Source organism: Petromyzon marinus, chromosome 34, assembly GCF_048934315.1.
Source record: "Petromyzon marinus isolate PM22_M1 ecotype Great Lakes invasive population chromosome 34, UKy_Petmar_22M1.pri1.0, whole genome shotgun sequence".
NCBI classification, from domain to species: Eukaryota; Metazoa; Chordata; class Hyperoartia; order Petromyzontiformes; family Petromyzontidae; genus Petromyzon; species Petromyzon marinus.
The window spans coordinates 11,101,097-11,123,219 of record NC_133700.1 but is presented as its reverse complement, the minus strand read 5'-3'; the positions used below and the strand labels follow the sequence as shown (position 1 = coordinate 11,123,219).

Below are 22,123 nucleotides of genomic sequence, written 5' to 3'. Positions count from 1 at the left end.
AGTCGCCGTCTGTTTTAAGATTGACTACCCCCCCCCGTCACCCCCTCCCCCGGAGGTGCAGTTTTCTCGCACCAGGTAAACGCCGCCTTTATCACAGCGCCACCTGTGCGGCATCGCTTACAAACAAACGCGGCGCTGCCACGCGTTGAACGGGGGACCTCCAGAGAGGGCCGTGGGACAGGAAGGCAAACATTTCGCAAATGTGGAATCCACCACCGTGCTAAAACGGGGGTTCTGCGGGGCCCGCTTTCTGTAAACAAACCCCTGTTTATGGTCTCCTTGGGAAATGGATTTCAAAATAGCGACGAAGCCACCACGGGTTGAATTGCAACTGCTGCACTCGCACGGACTGAGCGCCGTTTCCCCCTCGGGCGAACGGCCGGTGGCAATAATGCCGCGGTAAGATCAACACGGAGATATATCCAGCGCATTGATGCAAACGGCGTTTGTGCCAACCGCGTTACATGGGAGTTGGACATGTGATTTATTGAAAACGTGATTTTTTTCACAAGTTAAATATTGGCGAATGCAAACGAGCCCTACATGAACGAGATTTGCTTGTGCAAGATTTATTTTACGTGCTGCATTTTCTAAAGCTTGTTTCTATATATAAAAAAAAATGTTTATACAGCAGTCTTGTCTTAACATGTCATCAGGTTGATTATTAACAATGTCTTTAATGCACCACGTAAGCGGGAATTACACGCGGAACGTTTGCACGGCTAACTTGGGTGTTGCACATGAACCCTTTCCTCAACCTGGCTCGGTGTTGAGTCTAAAGTCCAGAAACAAATTCCACACCAATCCAGTAAAAGCTACCACTAACTTTCCCTCACTCCAAAATGTTGTTGGACCAAGTTTCATTCCAATGCTTAAGCCGCTTTTATTTGAGATTCAACACGAATGATAGACTTGAGCCTCCTCTTTTCCACAGCAAGAAACCCCCAAAAACGCGACCAATAGATATCCGTACAACAAATGTTCATTACATCTATTTTCCATTTTGAGCATTAACGTGTTTTGGGTGGTTTTTATTTGTCTTCTCCAGGCGGACACCCGGGGCAGGTTGTAATAATACGGTGTTTTTAAAAACATGGGACCCAATTTCAAAGCAGTATATTTCACGATGGCAACATGTTATAATTACACAAAAAGTTACAAACGGTTTAATGAGTTATCAAGTTTTACTAATCATTTTATAAATGCTCTATGTGCCATTCACCTGCTGTAAGGACAACATCGAGACGATAGTTGAATTAGTCCCAAACGCCTCTCAAAGTGAAGTCTTCTTCCACTGAAGTCACCGCTGACGTGAATCTGTTTTTGAGGTCATCCAGATTAGTCGCTAATGGTGGCACAAAAACACCACGGGTCTTTGACGTATCCCCACAAGAAAAAGTCGCAGGGTGATGTCTGGGGATCTTGGGGGCCAAGAGTGTAGCGCCAAGTCTAGGGGTCCCGTGGGACCTATCCAACGTTGAGGCAGTGTGTCTTTTGCGAATGACTGAGGCTAGGGGCTGTTTGTGCGCTGGGAGAGGCATCGAGCGGTAATCATTTGAAACTCTCTGCCCCGCCTTTTCAAGTGGTAAGAGTTTCATTCATGGGCGGTTCGTGGTTGCAGAGATATAGCGATTTCAAATCGGGTCAATCTTTTTGAAACACCCTGTATACACAAGTGTATTTTTCCACTGCCATTTAAATCGCTACATGATGGGGGGGGGGGGGGGGTGTGCGGGGGGAATCTCACGAGATGTTTATGCAACCAGCCCATTGCTTTCCCTCTGATGTGCAAATTACTCCTTTAACAATAACGGCTAACACATCATATTGGCGTATTAAATGTAAGTGGGCTTGGGCAGGGACACGTCTCTCAAAGGGATAATGGTCTGGTCGATACTAACAATGGAGTGGCAGCTCCGGGAGGGAACTCACCAGGCAGGAAGTACACTATTAAGCGGGATACACCATTGACACAGGTGTGAAGGTGATGCCAACATGATTGATTCATTATTGTTATATTATTGTCCACCGCGGTGATGGGGCGATGAAATCGGCTATTGTGCAGGTGTTCGGTGGATTTTTGCATCAAAGAATCGTGAGAGATTGCGGTGGCTTGGGCAAGTTTTGATCGTGCCTGATGACAATCAACAACGCAGGACCCCTCCAGAATGAGTGTCTTTTGAGACGCCTTGTGACCGTACGTGGGGCTGCCTTGCTTGACATGTTAGGCAGACAGATGCTCACAGCTCTCCGGAGGGAGAAGGCCTCCTGCTTGCACGCAGAATGTGGATGTCACGCTCGCTGCAGTGGTGCACGCGCTCCACCACAAAGGAGCCTGCCAGCATTTCCAGGAAGTCCTCGTCCCGCTGGTACCGGATCCGGCACGCCAGAAGCACCAGCGTCTCCGTGCCTAAGGGGGAGGCACGGGTGCAATCGAGACGAGTCACAGGCGCAACAACGCTTTCTGCTACTGTTGTGCTTGCGTTTTATGACTGCTGAATGGTGTGCGACCTTTAGCACCGCTGATGTGCATGCATGCCCAACGTTGACGCTAAAAATAAGCAACGCAACAGAGGTGGCAGAGTTTGTCCAGAGCGTTGAACCAGCACTGCTGAGAAACTGGATTAAAATCTGGGTTTTAGCCACCTATGCTCGAACTATATTGTCAAGTAAAAGCGTTTAATGGTTGCAGCGTGTACACGAATAACAGCGCAAAGAAAAATAGATTTTGTTTTTCACAATTCAGCATTCTAGCCATGAGAAAAAATCCAGATGAGCACGTGGTGAACACTTAGCAGGATGTTCAGTCTGTGTATCTTCAGTATGGATAAAGCGGTGCTCCTGTTGTGATCGTAGACGTCGTATAGCTACTTCATCTCCTGGGGCAGTTCTGTGGCAACGAGCTAATGGTGACATGGCCAATCGGTAGCTTGTTTGCCCCCTTGTTATCGAAGTTCGTGTTTGAGACCAGTGGCTGCCCTGGTTCATAGTCCGGATGCAACGACAGAAAACGTACCCACCATCTGCTTCACCATGGACGTTAAAGGTTCCTGAGGTTATTCAAAAGAAGAGGAGGCCATGTGGGCCGGTGTCATTGTCCAAATTGACCAAACTTGAAAGTGACAAGTTGCCTTATTGGGTACAGTCACATAGCAACTACCACGGACTATAATCGTGAGTGAAACATTGCGCCGATGTGATGCGATAGCATTGTGCCATCACAAGAATGGCACTCTCCGCCTCACCGTGGGGACAAAGGTGGTGCAGCGTCGCGAGCAGTGCCGGGAAGGTGTCCCGCACATATACGATGTCGGCACCCAGCACGAGCTCGTGCTCGCCCGGGGCCCAGGCGCCGAGGCCCTCGCCCCACGAGAGCTCCCGCACGGCCACGCGACTCCGCTCGCCTGCGGCCAGGTTGGCGTCCACGTTCTCCTGGATGAAGGCGAGCACGGGCGCACGGTCCGTGATGCTCACTGACGCTGCTCCTTGGTCGGTAGAGGTGGCAAGGGAGCATGAAGAAGAAACGACTGAAAAGTACGGCGTACGGTTTTTTTTGTTGTTGCCGTGGTGCTGTTAGAGCTCTTCGATGTTGGGCCGGTCTTCACAACGGGCAACGCGCGGCACAGCCCCAAAAACATCCGAGAGCTGTACCACTGAAAGCTGTTTCAGTTGCAGAAATCCCGATTGCTATCCCACTGGATGTGGTCAGATCACTGCGCCAGCACCTCTAAGTACAGAAATTAATATCTGGGTTTTGGCTACCCAACCCATGATTTAACTGGGTTCTCAGGTGTGAGTGTTGATTGTCTCAGCCAGGTCATCAATGATTGTACAAAAAATGATAACAGGGTCCTGCTTAGAAAGTTTGGTCAGTTTTTTAAAATGTTTTGAGTGGGAGGACAGCCGGACTGTCCAGAGAAAACCAACCCATATATAAGTACGAGCACTAATGTAACAATATTGTTATAGCCAGTCATGCTTGTCGTCGGCAAACAAAGCTTTTATGAGTGCGTGTGGTCTGAGCTAAGGGACCTAAAGCCACTGTGCACCACACGTGACTGCTTTACAAGGGACAATCGTTGCTCATTGGTATCTATGGCAGACCAAGAGGTTGCCGTGGGTTTTATTCCATCACACAAAGCCTCATGCCATCATTTATAAAAACACTTCATCATATGCATCACCTTCATTATTCTCTGGACGCAAGAGCTTATTGATCTATCCCGTCTTGTTTGCAAGGGAGACATCATTAATCAGAATTTTAATGGAACCAAAATGAGAGCTCCAATAGAAAGCTGCTGTGGATGGTTGTTGGCGGTGGTCATGGTGCTAATTGAGAGCCACGGGCACCTGAGCCCTACCGAGAAGTGCCGCTACAATTCCCACCAGCCCCGTTCCAGCGCCCAGCTCCAGGACACGTTTTCCCTTCACCTCCACCGCGCCGAGCTCAAGGTACGTGGCCAGAACCACAGCCTGTAGTGACATACGACAGCAAACACCACCACCGATTGCATTTGGCTGGAAGGAAATACAATAATAAAAAGCGAGAACTTGCTTGGGGGAATGGGGGGCCCCCCACTCACGGCGTCCCAGACCACGGCAGCCACGCCAAGCCTGCCCCAGTCCTGCCGCAGGGAGAGGTCTCGCCCCGCGAATCTCAGCGCCACCGACGGCTCGTGGAAACGGCGAAAGACCGGGGGAATTGCGTCCTCGTACACCACCAACGCCATCGTTCCGCAAAAAGCAGCGACACGGAGCCAAGTGCGCCTTTTACAAAACGGCACTGCCACTTCAGGGCTGGTGACAGCAGAAACAAATACCAAAACAACGATTAATACATTGAATCTTGATTTGAAGCTTTCGTGACTGCAGGAATCCATACATTATTTTATTTTATACCTACGTGACTTTACCGAAAGAACCAAAGAATAAGGATTAATACATTCCCTAAGACTTCAACAGAATTCTCTTTTAGGATCTTTAGTCAATACATTGTAACAAAAAAATCGGTGTGGAGCCTATACGCTGTTACTACCTCCAGACCCGAGCAGTAGAGACCGCAAGAGATCTCCACAAACCCCGAGGCACTGTGACGTCCTCCAGATAGATCATGTGTGTACCATTGGTCCTACCTACTCGTGGCTGTATTACAGGTGTGTGTGTCTGTGGCACACAAGTCAGGTGTGATGCATTATCACGTAAAGAATGTCAAATATCTCGTGTTTGGAAAGCTCCTTAGTTGATGAATGATAACTAAACCAACCCACGACTGCGGATGTTTCCACATCCTTTACATTACAGGGGTCCCCCACCGCCGGGTCGCGGACCGATAGCGGTCCGTGGCCTGTTCGGAACAGGGCCGCACAGCAGGAGGAGAGCGGTGAGTCCGCACGTGGCCCGCCCATTATTTTATTATTTAGCACTTCCGTCCGCGCCTCTTTCCCGCCCTGGGCACTTGTCTCAGTCACAGTTTTGCCTAAGCGCACAAGCTAACCCCTAGTAGCCAAAATGAGTAACAAACAAACGTGGCTGGAGAGCTTCTTTGAAAAGGGGGAAAGACCCAATGATGAACTACCCCCCCACCCCCGGTCCGTGAAAAAATTGTCTTCCACGAAACCGGTCCCTGGTGCCAAAAAGGTTGTGGAGCGCTGCAAGTTTACAAGACGTTCACACTGGCAAGGGCTCCACCTGCAGGAAATGGAAACAATCTCCTTGATTAAGTAGAGACGCAAGGAATGAGCGATTCCAAAACAATGGGAGTGTTTCCTCCCCATCACCACCAAACCTGTTATGTAACAGCATGATGGTCAGAGGATGTCCAATCGGCAATGGTTTAATTAAACTTGTAAATGGAACGGGTTGTTTTGGGTCTCGCCACTGAAAACGGCCACCATGGCTTCACCAGTTTTGGGGAAAGGAAGAGTCTGCATTTACAAGGTAGGACACGAAAAAACAAAATAATTTGCTGTTGCCACTACATGAATCACTCTGTCACTGCTAAGGCTGTTGAATTGTTAGGACTTAAATTGCAACTCTCAGTGGTTTGGAATCGTTGTAACCGTGTTACTGCTTCCAAGCGTACACGTGAATACAGGGTGATCCATTTATAGCTACCGCAATAAAACTACAGAATTCATAGAGAAAACGGCAATCTCATTCCAAGCTTTAAAAAATCTTCCAACATTCCTTATACACTTAGTACGCGTCTTTACGCTCTCCTGGTACACTTTGTCTAGCATAGCCACTACGATTTGCTTGCAAAATTCGATAATATATAAGCCGAGGTCACTGATGTCTCAGTGGGACATCTATAAATCCGGTATATTTCGGACGTTGTACGTTGGGACCTGTCGTTAATTAATCATTATCAGCGATGATCAATCAACTGCTGGATGAATGCATGTGTGCAAGCCGTCACTTTTCCACAAGGTCCCGCGCAATATTACAATACACCTGGCACCCTGCACACAAGCCGATTTCATTGCTCCGTCTCTGCAGCAGACGTTTACTGATTTGGGAACTGTGCACGAATACATCTGATGACTGATACTGATTATTACATTGCCCGGTCCTCGCAGAGGCTAGCAAATGAACTCTGTTTAACACGGAGGCTTTCGCAAATCCACCCACCACCACCGCCACCCACCACCGCCACCTACCCACCACCACCGCCACCCTCCACCACCGCCACCCGCCCACCCTCCACCACCACCGCCACCCGCCCACCCTCCACCACCTGCCCACCCACCACCACCGCCACCCACCCACCCTCCACCGCCACCCACCCACCACCACCACCGCCACCCACCACCACCACCGCCATCCACCCACCACCGCCACTCACCCATCGACCCACCGCCACTCAATCACCCACCCAACACCGCCACCCACCCACCCAACACCGCCACCCACCCATCCACAACCACCACCCATCCACAACCACCACCCACCCACCACCACCACCCACCCACCCACCACATCCACCACCACCGCCACCCACCCACCACCGCCACCCACCACCACCGCCACCCACCCACCACCACCGCCACCCACCCACCACCACCGCCACCCGCCCACCCTCCACCACCGCCACCCGCCAACCCTCCACCACCGCCACCCGCCCACCCTCCACCACCGCCACCCGCCCACCACCACCACCGCCACCTACCCGCCACCCACCACCGCCTTCCACCCACCACCGCCACTCACCCATCGACCCACCGCCACTCAATCACCCACCCAACACCGCCACCCATCCATCACCACCACCGACCCATCCACAACCACCACCCATCCACCCACCACCGCCACCCATCCACCACCGCCACCCATCCACCACCCACCACATCCACCCACCCACCCACCACATCCATCCACCCACCCACCACATCCACCCACCCACCACATCCACCCACCCACCGCATCCACCCACCCACCACATCCACCACCCACCACCACATCCACCACCCACCACCACAACATCCACCACCACCCACCATCACCGGTCTCGTTACAAAAAGTCCACGATCATCGCAGCCGGAGTGCGAATGCGCCTCGAGGTGGGCTGCGCGCCTCTCTGCGCTAAACCGGTTTTCGTGCCCCTCCCAGACAAGCGGCGGCTTGCAAAACCGAGGGCGCGCGCAGTTTGACAAACGACATTATCCATGTTTTTTTTTGTTTAGATGGCATAAATATAAATGTGTCGTTAAACCGGCCAACCACCCGACACAGCCAATTTACTAAGGTTTGTCACGTAAACAGAACGTGCCAATTCGTTACTCGTGCAGCACACATCGGTGTGTTGGAGAGCAAATCCATAACATTTACAGTCTGAGTACGACGTTTCGCCAGCAATTACAACGGGCATCATCAAGCGGAGAGTTTGGCAGCGGTGGTGGCGACGACTGATCAGTAATGGCAACGATTGGCGCGCGCCAGGTAGACTTGATGCCCAGAGTGGGCTAACTACTGGATGTCTGTGGGAAAAAAAACAGCATTTTATCTAATCGGATTCCTCTAGTATAAATACATATTCTGATAACTAATGTTGATAGGGTTTTTTTTTTAAGTGGAGCCGAGTTATGGTTTTGAATTCAGGTTAATCCACCCTTCTTTGATTTAAACATCGCAACAGTTGCTATTATTTATGGGATTTCCCATTCAGATGTTGTACCCACTGAATGCAGTACACCCAAGTAACGAGGTAGTACACCTTTATAACCAGGTAAAAGGCCATTAATACCATTAATCTATTTTTTATTGGAGACCCAGCTTTACATAAGTACACCGACAATGACAGATTCCACGTGTATACACAAAAACAGGTTTTGCCATATAAATTTTAGCAAGAACATTTTTGTTCGTCCAGAGTTTTTCGTGGGGGTATACTTATAGATGTAAAACATGTCAATGCATTCATTGCTGAGCTATCCTATTCAAGGGGATGATTACCCTTTTTTCCTCCCCTTTAAAATAAATCTTGCAGAGTCCAATTAGGACGAAGGGTTGGGCCAATGTCCTCGTTGTCAAAACATGCTGATGTCTAAATGATAACAGTGGCGGGGCGAGTGGTCAAGGCGACATTTCTGGGTAATTTTGTTTAGATGTAAATCTGTCATTGGATGTTTCTTTTAAATTGTTGAAGCCAAAAGGCTTTTTGTTGTTTTACTAGTTCAACACCCAAACGAGACGGAGAAACTGGACAAATGGGGACTCGAACAGAAATACGCCATGGTGAGAGGGTTTATGTGGTGGCACTATTTGCCAATGGTCGTGATAACCTATGGATATTGCCCTCATTAAATCAAGGTATTTTCCCTTTATTATGTAACATTGTATTCGTTGAGAGCTGGCAATGCAGTCGTTGACCAATGCACACATTTCACTGTTAATGATCAGCCTGAGAGTCATTGTGGTCATAGCGTTCCAGGCTTAACTCTCAAGGTCTGCAAATTCAAATACCAGTAAGGGTTCAGCTCTGCCCATCAGCCTGAGGTTGATAAAATCAGTACCACTTCATGGGAATTCAACAGTAGTTGGTTCTTTGGATGTACTCAGCCCTGCAACATTTTTTTTGCAATTTCCGCCATTGACTTGTGGATGTAGTGGACATCTAACGAATAATGGGTTTATGAAATAAAATATATTACTGGTCACAAAGGCATGTGTTGAGCTCTTCGACTCGTACACAATACGTGGCGTTAGATTCAAGGCAACGGTGTAGCCACCACAGTATATCCTATTCCACATGCCTCACAATGTCAAGAGGATTCTATTGAATAAAAAGCGTGCGCTTGATTTGAACAAATGAACCTCATAGCGAGAGCCGGGGTATCATAGTACCCCGGCTCTCGCACAATGTCCGTGATGCAGTCATCTTTTAGTCTGTTGATGGTCGGCAATGCGGCAATCGACTCATCTCGACGAGCTGTACACGATGCACTATTCAAAGTTTAAAGTCTCCTGTACAACTGTTAAATGATGGGTGCTTCATCGGTCAGGGAGCTAAGCCAGAACCACTGGGATATAGGTTTTAATCTTGGTTACAGCCACTTGTGATTTAACTGGGTTCTCAACTGCATTTCATGGTCTAAGCCCAGTCACCAATGACTATGTATTAAAGATTTCAGGTAAAATGTTCAATCTAATTTGGCTGAATAGCAGATCTGTCATGAGAAAAACTATCTCATGGCTGCGCACACACCCATACACAAAACACATTAATTTGGTTTCCACTTACTTTGGCTATATTCCAGCATTGAAAGCTTAAACATCTCGTTTGACTTTCATGGGAAAAAAAAGTCATCGCAGGGTGCAACGGAGAGTTGGACGACGAGTTTGTGAGACATCCTGCATAAAATAATCATTGTACTGTGAGACTTCCACATGGCTTCTTCGTCTCATCATACGGCGCTACAACTTTGAAATAAATTGGACAGAACAAAAGATCCCTTTTTTTTTAAATCCGTTTCACACGCACAGTTTATGACAAACAGGCTCAGTGAGCCTCACTCATCTTTCAAAGGGCATTTAGCGATACTCTTGCAACACGGTATCCCACAGTACAGCCGAACAAAATCGCTATCCTCGGGGGTGTAACGATTTACTCTTCTCCCCGAAAAAAAAGTGTCCCAGAAATAAAATCTTTAATTGCCTTTTTGTATTCTTTGGTACCCCGGGGTATTGCCAAAATGATCAAATCGCCTATCGTGGAGTGTGAATTGTTACATACCTAGTGTAGGGGTTAATACTTGTTAGGTAGGGAATCATTATTTATTCATTCGCTTCCCCTTGCAAATCTACGAAGTCACGATTATAAACCGCGGTTTGATTCAGGATGTTTTTTTTACCATTTCGGTGAATTAATCGAACTTCTTCTCGTGGCTGCAGGGGTTATTTCAACCAATTGTGTACTGTACGGTGTATCGAATCTAAACATTCCCCCTCAGACAAAACGAGACGCGTAAGGAACATTGATAAGTCGATACAGGAGCCAGCCGTCAAATGTTGTGCATGGGAATGTCAGTGGTTGTCGAGCGGTCCACCCGCCATCAGCCACGGATCACGCCACAGGGTTGATAAAACGAGGTACCACTTTGTAAAATCTCGTGCTCGTCACACGCGCGAAATAAACCAGCACCCGCCATGCGAACGTGGAATTCCCTCCACTGGCCAAGACGACTGCGGCTACGTTAGCGCCGAGCCGCGACAAAACGCACTGTATGTACAGTAAGGCACAGTGACCACAAGCGTACTGTACTACAGTAAGGCCGTAACAGTCAGTCCGGAAGCTCCGGTTGAATTAAAACCACGGTGGGGGGGAGGGGGTTGCGTGTTTCTTCTCGCAATTAAACTTCTTTGCTCCTCACAATGTCGCGTCGCCCCGTTAATCAAAACTCTGAACAGACTTCACCCACCGTGCAAGAGCGGACGCGCGCTTTTATGCAAAAATAAAAACCCCAATACGGATACGCGGCGGGAGCCAATGAACGCGCTCGCCTCGCCTAAACGCGGCGGGAAATGCAACCGCGAGTTCGTGAGCCGCCATCTCATTGGCTCGTCGAGAAAAGCCCCGCCCTGCCCCCCCGTCGCTTTGCATGTCCCTAGGCGGTCGTTGATTGGGCGATCTGCGTTAATAAATTATGATAATGAGGCGATGTTGGACGTCGTCGTTATAATGACACGTGGCTGTAGGTGTTGAATGTAGCTGGTGGGTAATGAGAGTGAGGGCTGTCTTTATAGAGCTACCCGCTTCTCTCTCCTTTAACGGGGGCATCAGTTCGATTACCTGCCACGGCTCACGTCAGTGGCGAGTGGTGTTTGACCCGGTCCTGGGTATCCGCATGTACCCTCGCCTGGTACACAGGAGGTCGTGGGTTCGATCCCGACCCTGATGCCTGCTGTGTATTTGGAGTTTGCGTGTCTCTCTCTCATCATCATCACAGTGGCTGTGAGACGTTAAATACCTCGCTTGGTATACAGGAGGTCGTGGGTTCGATCCCGACCTTGATGCCTGCTGTGTATTTGGTGTTTGCGTGTCTCTCATCATCACAGTGGCTGTGAGATGTTAAATACCTCGCTTGGTATACAGGAGGTCGTGTCGTTCGATCCAGACGCCTGCTCTATATTTGGAGTTTGCGTGTTTCTCCCTGTGGATATTTCTCCGGGTCATCCGGTTTCTGTCTCCACATTTAGAAACGTGTGTTTTAGGGTATTTGGCTGATGTAGATTTCCACGTGATAAGCCACTTCGTTGGGCTGTCATTTTAGGCCAGGTCGCTTCTGAAAAAAGCTATGCACAGTATAGCTCAGTGGGCCTCACCTGGTAAAATATAAATAGCTTAGTTTAGTTTCAACCCAACAATTGTGGTCAAAACCCGTCAATGAGGAGGCTTTTCACCTGGTCACCTGTAGTGTTAAGACTTTGCAAACAGTTTCGTGGAGGGGAAGCGTACGTACATTTAAAAATTCATAATGTAACGTGGCAAGAAAGGTGTTTGAGATATCAGTAATAATAAGAGTTGGTAATGAGTGGGACGCCTGTGCAGGATGAAGGTGAGACAGGCATTGGACTGATTACAAAGACACCTCAAATTGGAAACCAAGGGGAAGACCTAAAGCCAGATCGTACAACTACCAGATCTAGCAGAAGGAGGCCCGGTGATAACTCCATGACTTTGGAATTTTACATGAGCTTATGATGATTCAAACGTTGCAACGAATCCCACTGCATTCCTAACTGGTTGAACTGAAGATGTCTGTCAGGACTAATTTTTTTAAATCAGTATTTATGGATTCTCACCGAGTGTAAAAATATTGCAACTCATGCCTAGTTATGGTCAGATTATAAAACAGCCATGATTTATCCACTGCTGGATGACGGTTTCCACAAGCCGTGACCATCACACGCTATTGCGATGCAATAATCCACCTGGCTGATTTCATCACTCCGTCTCCACGGGCGAGTCACCCCATGGCCCGTTTCCTCCTTTGGCTGCCACTCTGACGTTGGTCCCGACCATGGGCAATCATCTCTCCTAGCCATGACGTGCCCTGGCTGAGCCCACTTTTCTTAACAGAGGACGGTGACCTTTAATACATGAGAGATGATCCGTGGAGACTCTGACATTCATCCACCTGTCCACGAAGTGAAAAAGGCACACACACTCTTTGTGTATTTAATAAACGCAAGTGCGTGTTCTGTATATATATAAATCAACACCATATTCCGGATTGTTATTGCTGCGTCTGGGAGAAAACAATACGCTGGCATTGGCAGGGATAATGCTAAGTATGCCTCACAATAATGATGTGCGTCGTGTCCTCGTGTGCTTTGGATTTAACATAGGAAGTCACGGCCCTGGCCGATTGTTCTGTTAAAGCCTTCCCCATGCAGACGCGGGTGTTGTGCGTAGCGTGACGTAGTCTCATTCAATTTAGGAATCGCTCTCTACGTCTTCACCGGGACGTGTTTAGCAATCATTCGGGCGCGCGCAACGCGTGATCATCAGCATCACCAGCTAAGGCCAATCCACTGCTGGATGAGGGCCTCTCAAAACCGCGGCCACTACCCATCACGATCCTGTGATGTAATAATCCACCCAGCGTAGCGACGTGGTCTGCCTATGACCACGTTTATTATCAATTTCAACGATGTCATTAACATGCGTATGTTAATGACATGCGTATGTTCTCTAATCCATATGTTCCTCTTTCTGCCTCTCAATGTAATTTCAAGCACGCAGCATGTAACAGACTCAATTCATATTTGAACGGAGCATATTGGTAAACGTGGAAGATCGTCAACCGTAATGACATCTGGAGGAGCTGTGATTTTTGGAAACCCAGGCTCTCAAGCACTCACCCGCGAGACCAGGGCTCAATTTCTCACCGATTATTCTCTCGGTCATTGGTATAACTTGGGTAAGGTTCACGTGCCTAGTAGCCACAGCCATAGCGAGATGCGTTGGTGTTCCGGGTGCGGAAAAGTTTCTTAAACCCGGCTGAGATTAGGTCTCCTGCTTGTGACTCATTGCGTGCTCGTGAAAAACACGTGGCGGCCGCTCTAACGTGACTCAATGGAGGTCGCACGTGCGTACGTACATACACGTGTAAAGGTCCGATTCACTCTTCATTCCATCGTGATTAGTAGCGCCAGCTGCTTGATCTGTTCTGTCTCTCTTGCCAAAACAAACACACACAACCACACATGTGTGTGTGTGTGTTTGTGTGTGTTCCGGGTGCGTGCGTGCCTATTACGTACGTGTGCATCATTCCGGTGACGTGGAGCTGATTGTGGTGCTTTTTTGGTGTGAGAGAGTCGCGTTAAATTGTCCCAGGACAATGTCCAATGTCGCGTGTGTCTTGCACAGACAATGGAAGCGATGTGGCTGCATTCACACGAGCCTGATCCTCTCTGTTTCTTTAATTCATAGTGAATGCGAGAGAATGCGCAAATTCGTCCTGAATGGTTATTCCATAGCCCACATCACGGCAGCGTATAGGTATGCGTATTAGCGTAACTGGATGGGTTGGTAAATAGCTAGGTGGGTGGGACGGTAGTTAGGTGGGTAGATAGGATGGTAATTATGTGGGTGGGTATCTACGTAAGTGGGTGGGTAAATATGAAAATAGGTGTGTTGGTGGGTAAGAACATGATTAGGTGGGTGGATAGGTAGGTAGGTCGGTAAGTAGGTGGGAAGGTAAATATGAGGGTTGGTGGGTAAGTAGGTAGATCGCCGGGTGGGTAGGTCAGTAGGATTGTGGATATTGTGGGTAATTAAAATGTTAGGCAGCTTGGCAAATCCTGAGTAGGTCAGTAAATAGGTTGATTGATGAGTGTAGTCGGTAAGAAAGTGGTAGAAAGGTGGGTAGGTATATAGTCGGTTAGATAGGTGGGTGGGGAAGTGGGCAGAAATGATATAAATTAGTTGATATTTAAGTCGAAAAGTGGGCGGGTAAGTAGGTAATTAGGTGGATATATGGGTGCTTCCATATCTATGTCAATATATAGATGGGTTGGTATTTAAATAATCAGGTAGATGTGACGTCCAGTGGGTTTGTAGATAAGTAGGTACATTGGCGAGTAGGTGGGTTGGTAGATAAGTAGGTACATTGGCGAGTAGGTGGGTTGGTAGATAAGTAGGTAAATATGAAGGTATGTGGGTCGGTCCGCACCGGGCAGGTCGACACCCTCTCGTTCGCCTTCTTACCAGTCCCGTCCATTATGAGTCCATGCTCCCAGAGTAGACCTCTCACATTGTCGGTACCATCTGTGGTGGCATCACTGTGGAAGTTCACATTTTTCTATGTGGCCAACAGCATTTAATTACGCGATGGCCATTTGAAAATGAGGGGTTTTTTCACACGGCAATCCATTACGTCCATTTACAGTCACGTGTCAAGCAAATTGTTGGATGAATGCCTACCTCCCCACGTTGTCTGGTCATACTTCACCACGCTGGTCAACGTGGGTGGGTCAAGGAAGTCGGGGGGTGGAAAGTCAGTTCAGATATCACTCGCGCATTGGCGTTAGCCGTGGCCGGGAATTGATCTCTGATCGCCGGGTTCATAGCGCAGTGCGATAACCACTTCGCCACTTCTCCACCTCTGCATAGCTATATGGGTATGTTCACGTACAATATCGTGTTTAAGCGAGTTTGTAAGACTGGTCCATATGTACATTATATGTACTATATCATCAACAGCGATGCTCAATTCACTGCTGAATGAAGGCCTCTCCAATCCGCCCCCATCTCTCACGATCCTTCGATGTTAATGATACACCGTGTACCTGCACAACAATCCCCCCCGCCATACGTCTTCTGGGATGCCGTTCCATTCCGTGGCTTGCCACTCCGTGATTGCTCGTGACCGTCAGCCACGTGTCCTTCTCGACCCCGACTTACTCTTTTTTAACAGGTGAACTCTGCCATCACCCCGCGTGTGCTCTCTCATCCACGTGTTCCACTTTCTATCTCTCAATGTAATTCCAAGCGTGCGTCTCTCCCCCATAGCTCCTTTGCGCAGTTTTCAGTATAAGTTTTGATAGTTTTCGTTACTTACCGTGTGTCCGAACTCGATATATGTGTATCTCCCTGTGTATTTCTCTGTACAGTATTAATACTGTGTCACGTTGTAGTCGGAATAGAACCTCCATTTAAGCGCAACTGGTTCTGAACGCTATTCGTAATGTAACAAATTATTTGGTGATGCTGTTGCTGCGTGGAGTGGAGTACGAGAACTGATAACACACACAACCTCAACACATTCGCAATAACAAAGCTAAGTGGCCTCGAAAGACGCAAAATAATAGTAGGCGACGTTTCAGGCAATGGCCCTTATTTGTGGCACCTGAATAAGGTCCATTGCCCGGCACGAAGTGTTAATGCCTGATACGTCACCTGTTAAATAAATATATGATTATTATCGCTTTAAAGCAGCAGTGTTATTGAATGTGTTCAGTTTTAATTGTTTTTGCGGAATTTAGAACAATTAATGCCATGTGTATATGTGTGGTGATGCAGTGCGTATGCATTCAAAGTAATTTGCTATTGTTTTGGAAACCACGTGTGGTTACCAAAACAAACGCACATTTTTTAAAAACCAAAATATATTCAACAAACATTCGCACAATGTTTAAACAAACCGACAGATTATTTTGAAATATTTAACCCAATGAAATAGTCCCGAGGACACAATATGGCCTTAGCCACAGCTTTAAATTGATATTACATCGTAATGTGCACGTTTGAAATCCGTGACAATGTTGTAATATCTCATTACAGGCCGTGCAATATCAGAAAAAAACAATAACATCTCTCGCTCTCTCTCCCTTTCCACGAGCCAAGTCCCTTCTCAAAGACGTCACCGATCATGGCATTCATTCCATTGGGTTCTTTCAACAATATCACTCAAGTACTTTGAATTAAACACCGCACTGCAATCCCAATTGCATCCAAGTGTTCAAATTAGTCACGTAGCCTAATGCGCTGTCTCTCACCCCGACGGCTCGTTGCAGCAGCTCCATGACCTTCGCAGTCAAAGCACATTGCCTTCAGTCTCTTGAACGCGATAATAATTAACGTTGTTGGTCACGAGGGTTGTTTAACCATATTTCACCACTCTGGACGGTGGGGGGGGGGATTTTGGGGGGTTCATCCAGCAGTGGATTGACAAAGGGCTGTAAAATGTCTTCTTCTTCATATCCTTAATTTAAACCAATACAACTCGACACATTAGTGAATAACGCTGTGGCTTTAAAATAAATAATAGGCGACGTTTCAGGCAATGGGCCTTCTTCATAGCACATAGAAGAGAGGGCCCACTCTACCTCTCTACGTGCTGTGAATGGTCATTACCCGAAACGTCACGAGGACGCAGTGTTCTTGACGAATGTGTTGAGTGTTGTTGTTAATTGTGCTTGTGTACCACCACCAACGCAGTGTTTGACTCGTATCGTAACCAGCGAGGTGAGGTGTAGGCGGCGAGTATGAATGATTGTTTAACTTTACAAATGAGACAGCAACATTTCCGGTGAGAATATGATGTGTTCACGTGTGTGTACGTGTTAGTGTGTGTACGTGTTAGTGTGTGTACGTGTTCACGTGTGTGCACGTGTTAGTGTGTGTACGTGTTAGTGTGTGTACGTGTTCACGTGTGTGTACGTGTTCACGTGTGTGTACGTGTTAGTGTGTGTCCGTGAGTGTTGTATTTGTTTGTCCTTGATGTCTGACGTCGCCAGTAGAGATATCGTGTCTGAACCTGGCTCGATTCTCCTCGAGGTTAACCCAATTTTTTGTGTTAACGTGTTACTCTCTTGCGGTGCTGTGCACATCAACACCGGGGATACAAAGGTGGTCGGCCGTTCGCTCGCTACGGCCCCCATCGTTGCCCACAAGCGCGCGGGCCACGCATGAGCCCCCCCGAAGGGTCCATCCATTGAGTCGGCACGTAGCAATCTGTCAAAACTTGAGCCCCCCCCCACTCCCTGTACGCACGCGGACTTTTTACACCACCCCCCCCCCCCCGAATCCTATAGAACGGCCGATATTTAATCCACGCAGAAACGATCAAGGAATAATAATATTAACGTGTTTAGGCAAACAGATAGTCCACCGCCGGACTATCTAACTCATTTGAAGGCCAATGTAGACAAATTATTATCGAGGCTTCACCCCCCCCCCCACCCCCCCCCCCGTTTCCTATGCGTACGAACATTGTCAGTAGACCCCCCCATACGCAAGCGGACGCGTTTGGGTTAACCCCCCTCCATGCGTAGAGACTCAGTGGATGGCCCCGAAGAGTCGCTTGGCAAATATGACCGACGAAGCCGGAGCCGCTTGAACAAAGTGTCTTGAGACTCGGTTAAAGCCCTCCGCGTTAAGGGTTATCGCAGACGACACCAGCCACTGCATCAGTGCGCGAATCACGACGCCACCGCTCCCCACAAGTACGAACAAATACAAAGACAAAGATCCCCCGGATAGCCTTGGGCAAGTGCCTGTTAGCGAGCACCTATGAAGGCCGGCACGCACACGAGGGGGTGGGTGGCCAGCACCACGCCCGACCGCCTTTCTCTCCCCAGTGGCGATGTTTACACACCGCACCAGGTGCTCATTTGAGGCTGAGTCGACCTAAGGGAGGGTGTAGGACCGGTTCAGATAATCATCGCCGGTGGTGACCGTGAGCGGGAATCGAACTCGGGTCGCCAGGGGTTCGTAGCGCAGCGTAACGCGAACCGCGACACCACCGCTCCCCACAAGCGCAGAACACAGACGCGCCACCACACAGTACAAACACACACACACGTGTGCGTACACACACACACGCCGACGTGGGCACATGCATACACGCACACAACACTCATACAAGACAAATATCCCCGCGTACGGAGACATGCGCAGAGTCACGCGTTGGTCGCACACACGACCACACTTGCAGACACACACGCTCGCATACTGGCATATACAGAGACACTGACACAGAGACACTTAACGAAACTATTGTTTTTACTCGGTATTGCCCACTGAGTTATATAGCTCTTTTCCAGAAGCGATATGGCCAACGAAGTGGCTTACCACGTGGACATTTGTAGCAGGCAAATACTTAAAAACGCGATGTTGTTTCTAAATGTGTAAAGAAAAAAAGCCTAGAGGACCCGGAGAAATATCCACGGAGAGAGGAAAACATGCAAACCCACGACCTCCTGTATACCAGGCGAGGGAGTTAACATATCGCCACTGTGACACTATCACAGATACCGTGCCACACGTACAACACAAGTTCAAGTTTAATTATGTAACCAGGTGAGAGCGAAAGAGACTAGGATTGCCTCATTTCCAAGAGTGACGCATTGACACACAATGGCATATACAGGGATAGAATGACAGACACACAGACGCTTACACATCGACACGTGACTGACACACAATGATGCACACATTATGGGATTCACACACACACACTCATAAAGTCTACAAACAAATCTTCTTTGGTTCTTTCGGTAAAGTCACGTAGAATGAGAATAAAATACGTGACTTTACCGAAAGAACCAAAGAAGATGAATCCTTGCAGTCACGAAAGCTTTAAATCGAAATCTACAAACAAAGTTCCCCCGCTGTTAGCGAGCACCTATGAAGGCCGGCACGGTAAACGAGGGGGTGGGTGGGCAGCACCATGCCCGACCGCTTTTGTCTCCCTTGTGGCGATGTTCACTCACCGCACCAGGTACTTAAGGCTGAGTCGACTTTTATTGGTTATGAGCCGGAATCGAACTCGGGTCGCCAGGTTGAGAGCGCACTGTGAAAACCACTGCGCCACCACAGATAACATAATCACACAATCATGTCCACTCACACATCACACACAGCGACACGCGGACACACACACACACACCGACATACACGCTCGGACACTCACACAGTGACACACGCACAGACACACACACCTACACCTCTGGACAGCCTCGACTCCACTCCCTTCCTGTTTTTAAGCGCCAAGAGCATTGTTTGGGATCGGCTTCGCTGGAATTACGCGACGCGGGGTCACACAATGAACAATATGTTTCCGGCGATCTGTCTCGAGTCCGCCCGCTCGACGAGACACACACGCACACAGTGAGACGAGGGGTTCACAGAGACTCACACAGAGTGACTGGAGGAGCTCACAGAGACTCACACAGAGTGACTGGAGGAGCTCACAGAGACTCACACAGAGTGACTGGAGGAGCTCACAGTGATACAGTGAGACGAGGGGTTCACAGTGACTCACACAGAGTGACTGGAGGAGCTCACAGAGACACACACAGAGTGACTGGAGGAGCTCACAGTGACTCACACAGAGTGACTGGAGGAGCTCACAGAGACTCACACAGAGTGACTGGAAGAGCTCACAGAGACTCACACAGAGTGACTGGAGGAGCTCAGACACACACACAGTGAGACGAGGGGTTCACAGAGACACACACAGAGTGACTGGAGGAGCTCACAGAGACTCACACAGTGAGACGAGGAGCTCACAGAGACTCACACAGAGTGACTGGAGGAGCTCACAGTGACACAGTGAGACGAGGGGTTCACAGAGACTCACACAGAGTGACTGGAGGAGCTCACAGTGACACAGAGTGACTGGAGGAGCTCACAGAGACACACACAGTGAGACGAGGGGTTCACAGAGACTCACACAGAGTGACTGGAGGAGCTCACAGAGACTCACTCAGAGTGACTGGAGGAGCTGATAGAGACACACAGAGTGAGTGGAGGGGTTCACAGAGACTCACACAGAGTGACTGGAGGAGCTCACAGAGACACACACAGAGTGACTGGAGGTGCTCACAGAGACTCACACAGAGTGACTGGAGGATCTCACAGAGACTCACACAGAGTGACTGGAGGAGCTGATAGAGACACACAGAGTGACTGGAGGAGCTCACAGAGACTCACACAGAGTGACTGGAGGTGCTCACAGAGACTCACACAGAGTGACTGGAGGAGCTCACAGAGACTCACACAGAGTGACTGGAGGAGCTGATAGAGACACACAGAGTGACTGGAGGAGCTCACAGAGACTCACACAGAGTGACTGGAGGAGCTCACAGAGACACACACAGAGTGACTGGAGGAGCTCACAGTGACACACACAGAGTGACTGGAGGAGCTCACAGTGACACAGTGAGACGAGGAGCTCACAGAGACTCACACAGAGTGACTGGAGGAGCTCACAGTGACACAGAGTGACTAGAGGAGCTCAGACACACAGAGTGACTGGAGGAGCTCACAGAGACACACACAGAGTGACTGGAGGAGCTCACAGAGACACACAGAGTGACTGGAGGAGCTCACAGTGACACAGAGTAACTGTAGGTGCTCACAGAAACACACACAGTGACTGGAGATGCTCACAGAGACACACAGTGACTTGAAGAGCTCACAGAGACACACACAGAGTGACTGGAGGAGCCGACAGAGACACACACAGAGTGACTGGAGGAGCTCACAGAGACACAGAGTGACTGGAGTAGCTCACAGAGGCACACACAGAGTGACTGGAGGAGCTCACAGTGACACAGAGTGACTGGAGGAGCTCACAGAGACACACAGAGTGACTGGAGGAGCTCACAGAGACACTCACAGAGTGACTGGAGGAGCTCACAGACACACACACAGAGTGACTGGAGGAGCTGATAGACACACACAGAGTGACTGGAGGAGCTCACAGAGATACACAGAGTGACTGGAGGAGCTCACAGACACACACACAGAGTGACTGGAGGAGCTCACACACACACAGAGTGACTGGAGGAGCTCACAGAGACACACAGAGGGACTGGAGGAGCTCACAGAGACACAGAGTGACTGGAGGAGCTCACAGAGACTCACACAGAGTGACTGGAGGAGCTCACAGAGATACACACATTGACTGGAGGAGCTCACAGAGATACAGAGTGACTGGAGGAGCTCACAGAGACACAGAGTGACTGGAGGAGCTCACAGAGACACACACAGAGTGACTGGAGGAGCTCACAGAGACTCACACAGAGGGACTGGAGGAGCTCACAAAGACACACAGAGTGACTGGAGGAGCTCATAGAGACACACAAAGTAACTGGAGGAGCTCACATACACACACAGAGTGACTGCAGGAGCTGATAGAGACACACAGAGTGACTGGAGGAGCTCACAGAGACTCACACAGAGTGACTGGAGGAGCTGATAGAGACACACACAGAGTGACTGGAGGAGCTCACAAAGACACAGAGTGACTGGAGGAGCTCACAGAGACACACACAGAGTGACTGGAGGAGCTCACAAAGACACAGAGTGACTGGAGGAGCTCACAAAGACACAGAGTGACTGGAGGAGCTCACAGAGATACACACATTGACGCACAGAACATACAGCAACACATACAGGGTGATGCGTGGGGCGGTGTCATCAGGTGAAGACAATGTTCAGTGTCCAGAACGTACGAACAAATGGCACGCTGATGAGTATGATGAGGATAATGATTATCTAGCAATGACGATTATTATATTCATTATGCTTCCGCAATGATAAGAACAGTATGCCTATTCAGAACTGGCGATGATCCTCCAACGATCATTGTGATGATTCAGCAATGGTAAT

At 48.9% G+C, this 22,123-nt stretch overlaps 1 protein-coding gene across 7 annotated transcripts; it reads right to left on the bottom strand.

Annotated features, from left to right (window-relative positions):
• Nucleotides 1–553: 553 nt before the first annotated feature.
• Nucleotides 554–11,001, bottom strand: METTL21A (methyltransferase 21A, HSPA lysine). 7 transcript variants are annotated; one of them, XM_032965684.2, is made up of 5 exons: nt 10,917–11,001; nt 4,584–4,797; nt 4,362–4,473; nt 3,246–3,485; nt 554–2,410 (listed from the first exon to the last, which is right to left on the bottom strand). In XM_032965684.2, the coding sequence occupies exons 2-5, from the start codon at nt 4,728–4,730 to the stop codon at nt 2,241–2,243; spliced, it is 669 nt and encodes a 222-aa protein (XP_032821575.1). In that variant the 5' UTR covers nt 4,731–4,797; nt 10,917–11,001; the 3' UTR covers nt 554–2,240. The 7 variants fall into 7 exon arrangements, with proteins under 7 accessions (XP_032821575.1, XP_075927827.1, XP_075927828.1 ...); XM_076071712.1 differs by having other exon boundaries at nt 10,350–10,918; XM_076071713.1 differs by having other exon boundaries at nt 3,246–3,482; nt 10,350–10,918.
• Between the last annotated feature and the right edge of the window lie 11,122 nt (nt 11,002–22,123).

Coding starts and splice junctions, on each gene's coding strand:
- METTL21A (XM_076071712.1), bottom strand. CDS start 10,438: ATGTTTAGATTCGATACACCGTACAGTACACAATTGGTTGAAATAACC. Junction 4,474..4,583: donor CTGCCGTGGTCTGGGACGCC/GTGAGTGGGGGG, acceptor ATGTCACTACAG/GCTGTGGTTCTGGCCACGTA. Junction 2,411..3,245: donor GCACCACCTTTGTCCCCACG/GTGAGGCGGAGA, acceptor CCTCCCCCTTAG/GCACGGAGACGCTGGTGCTT.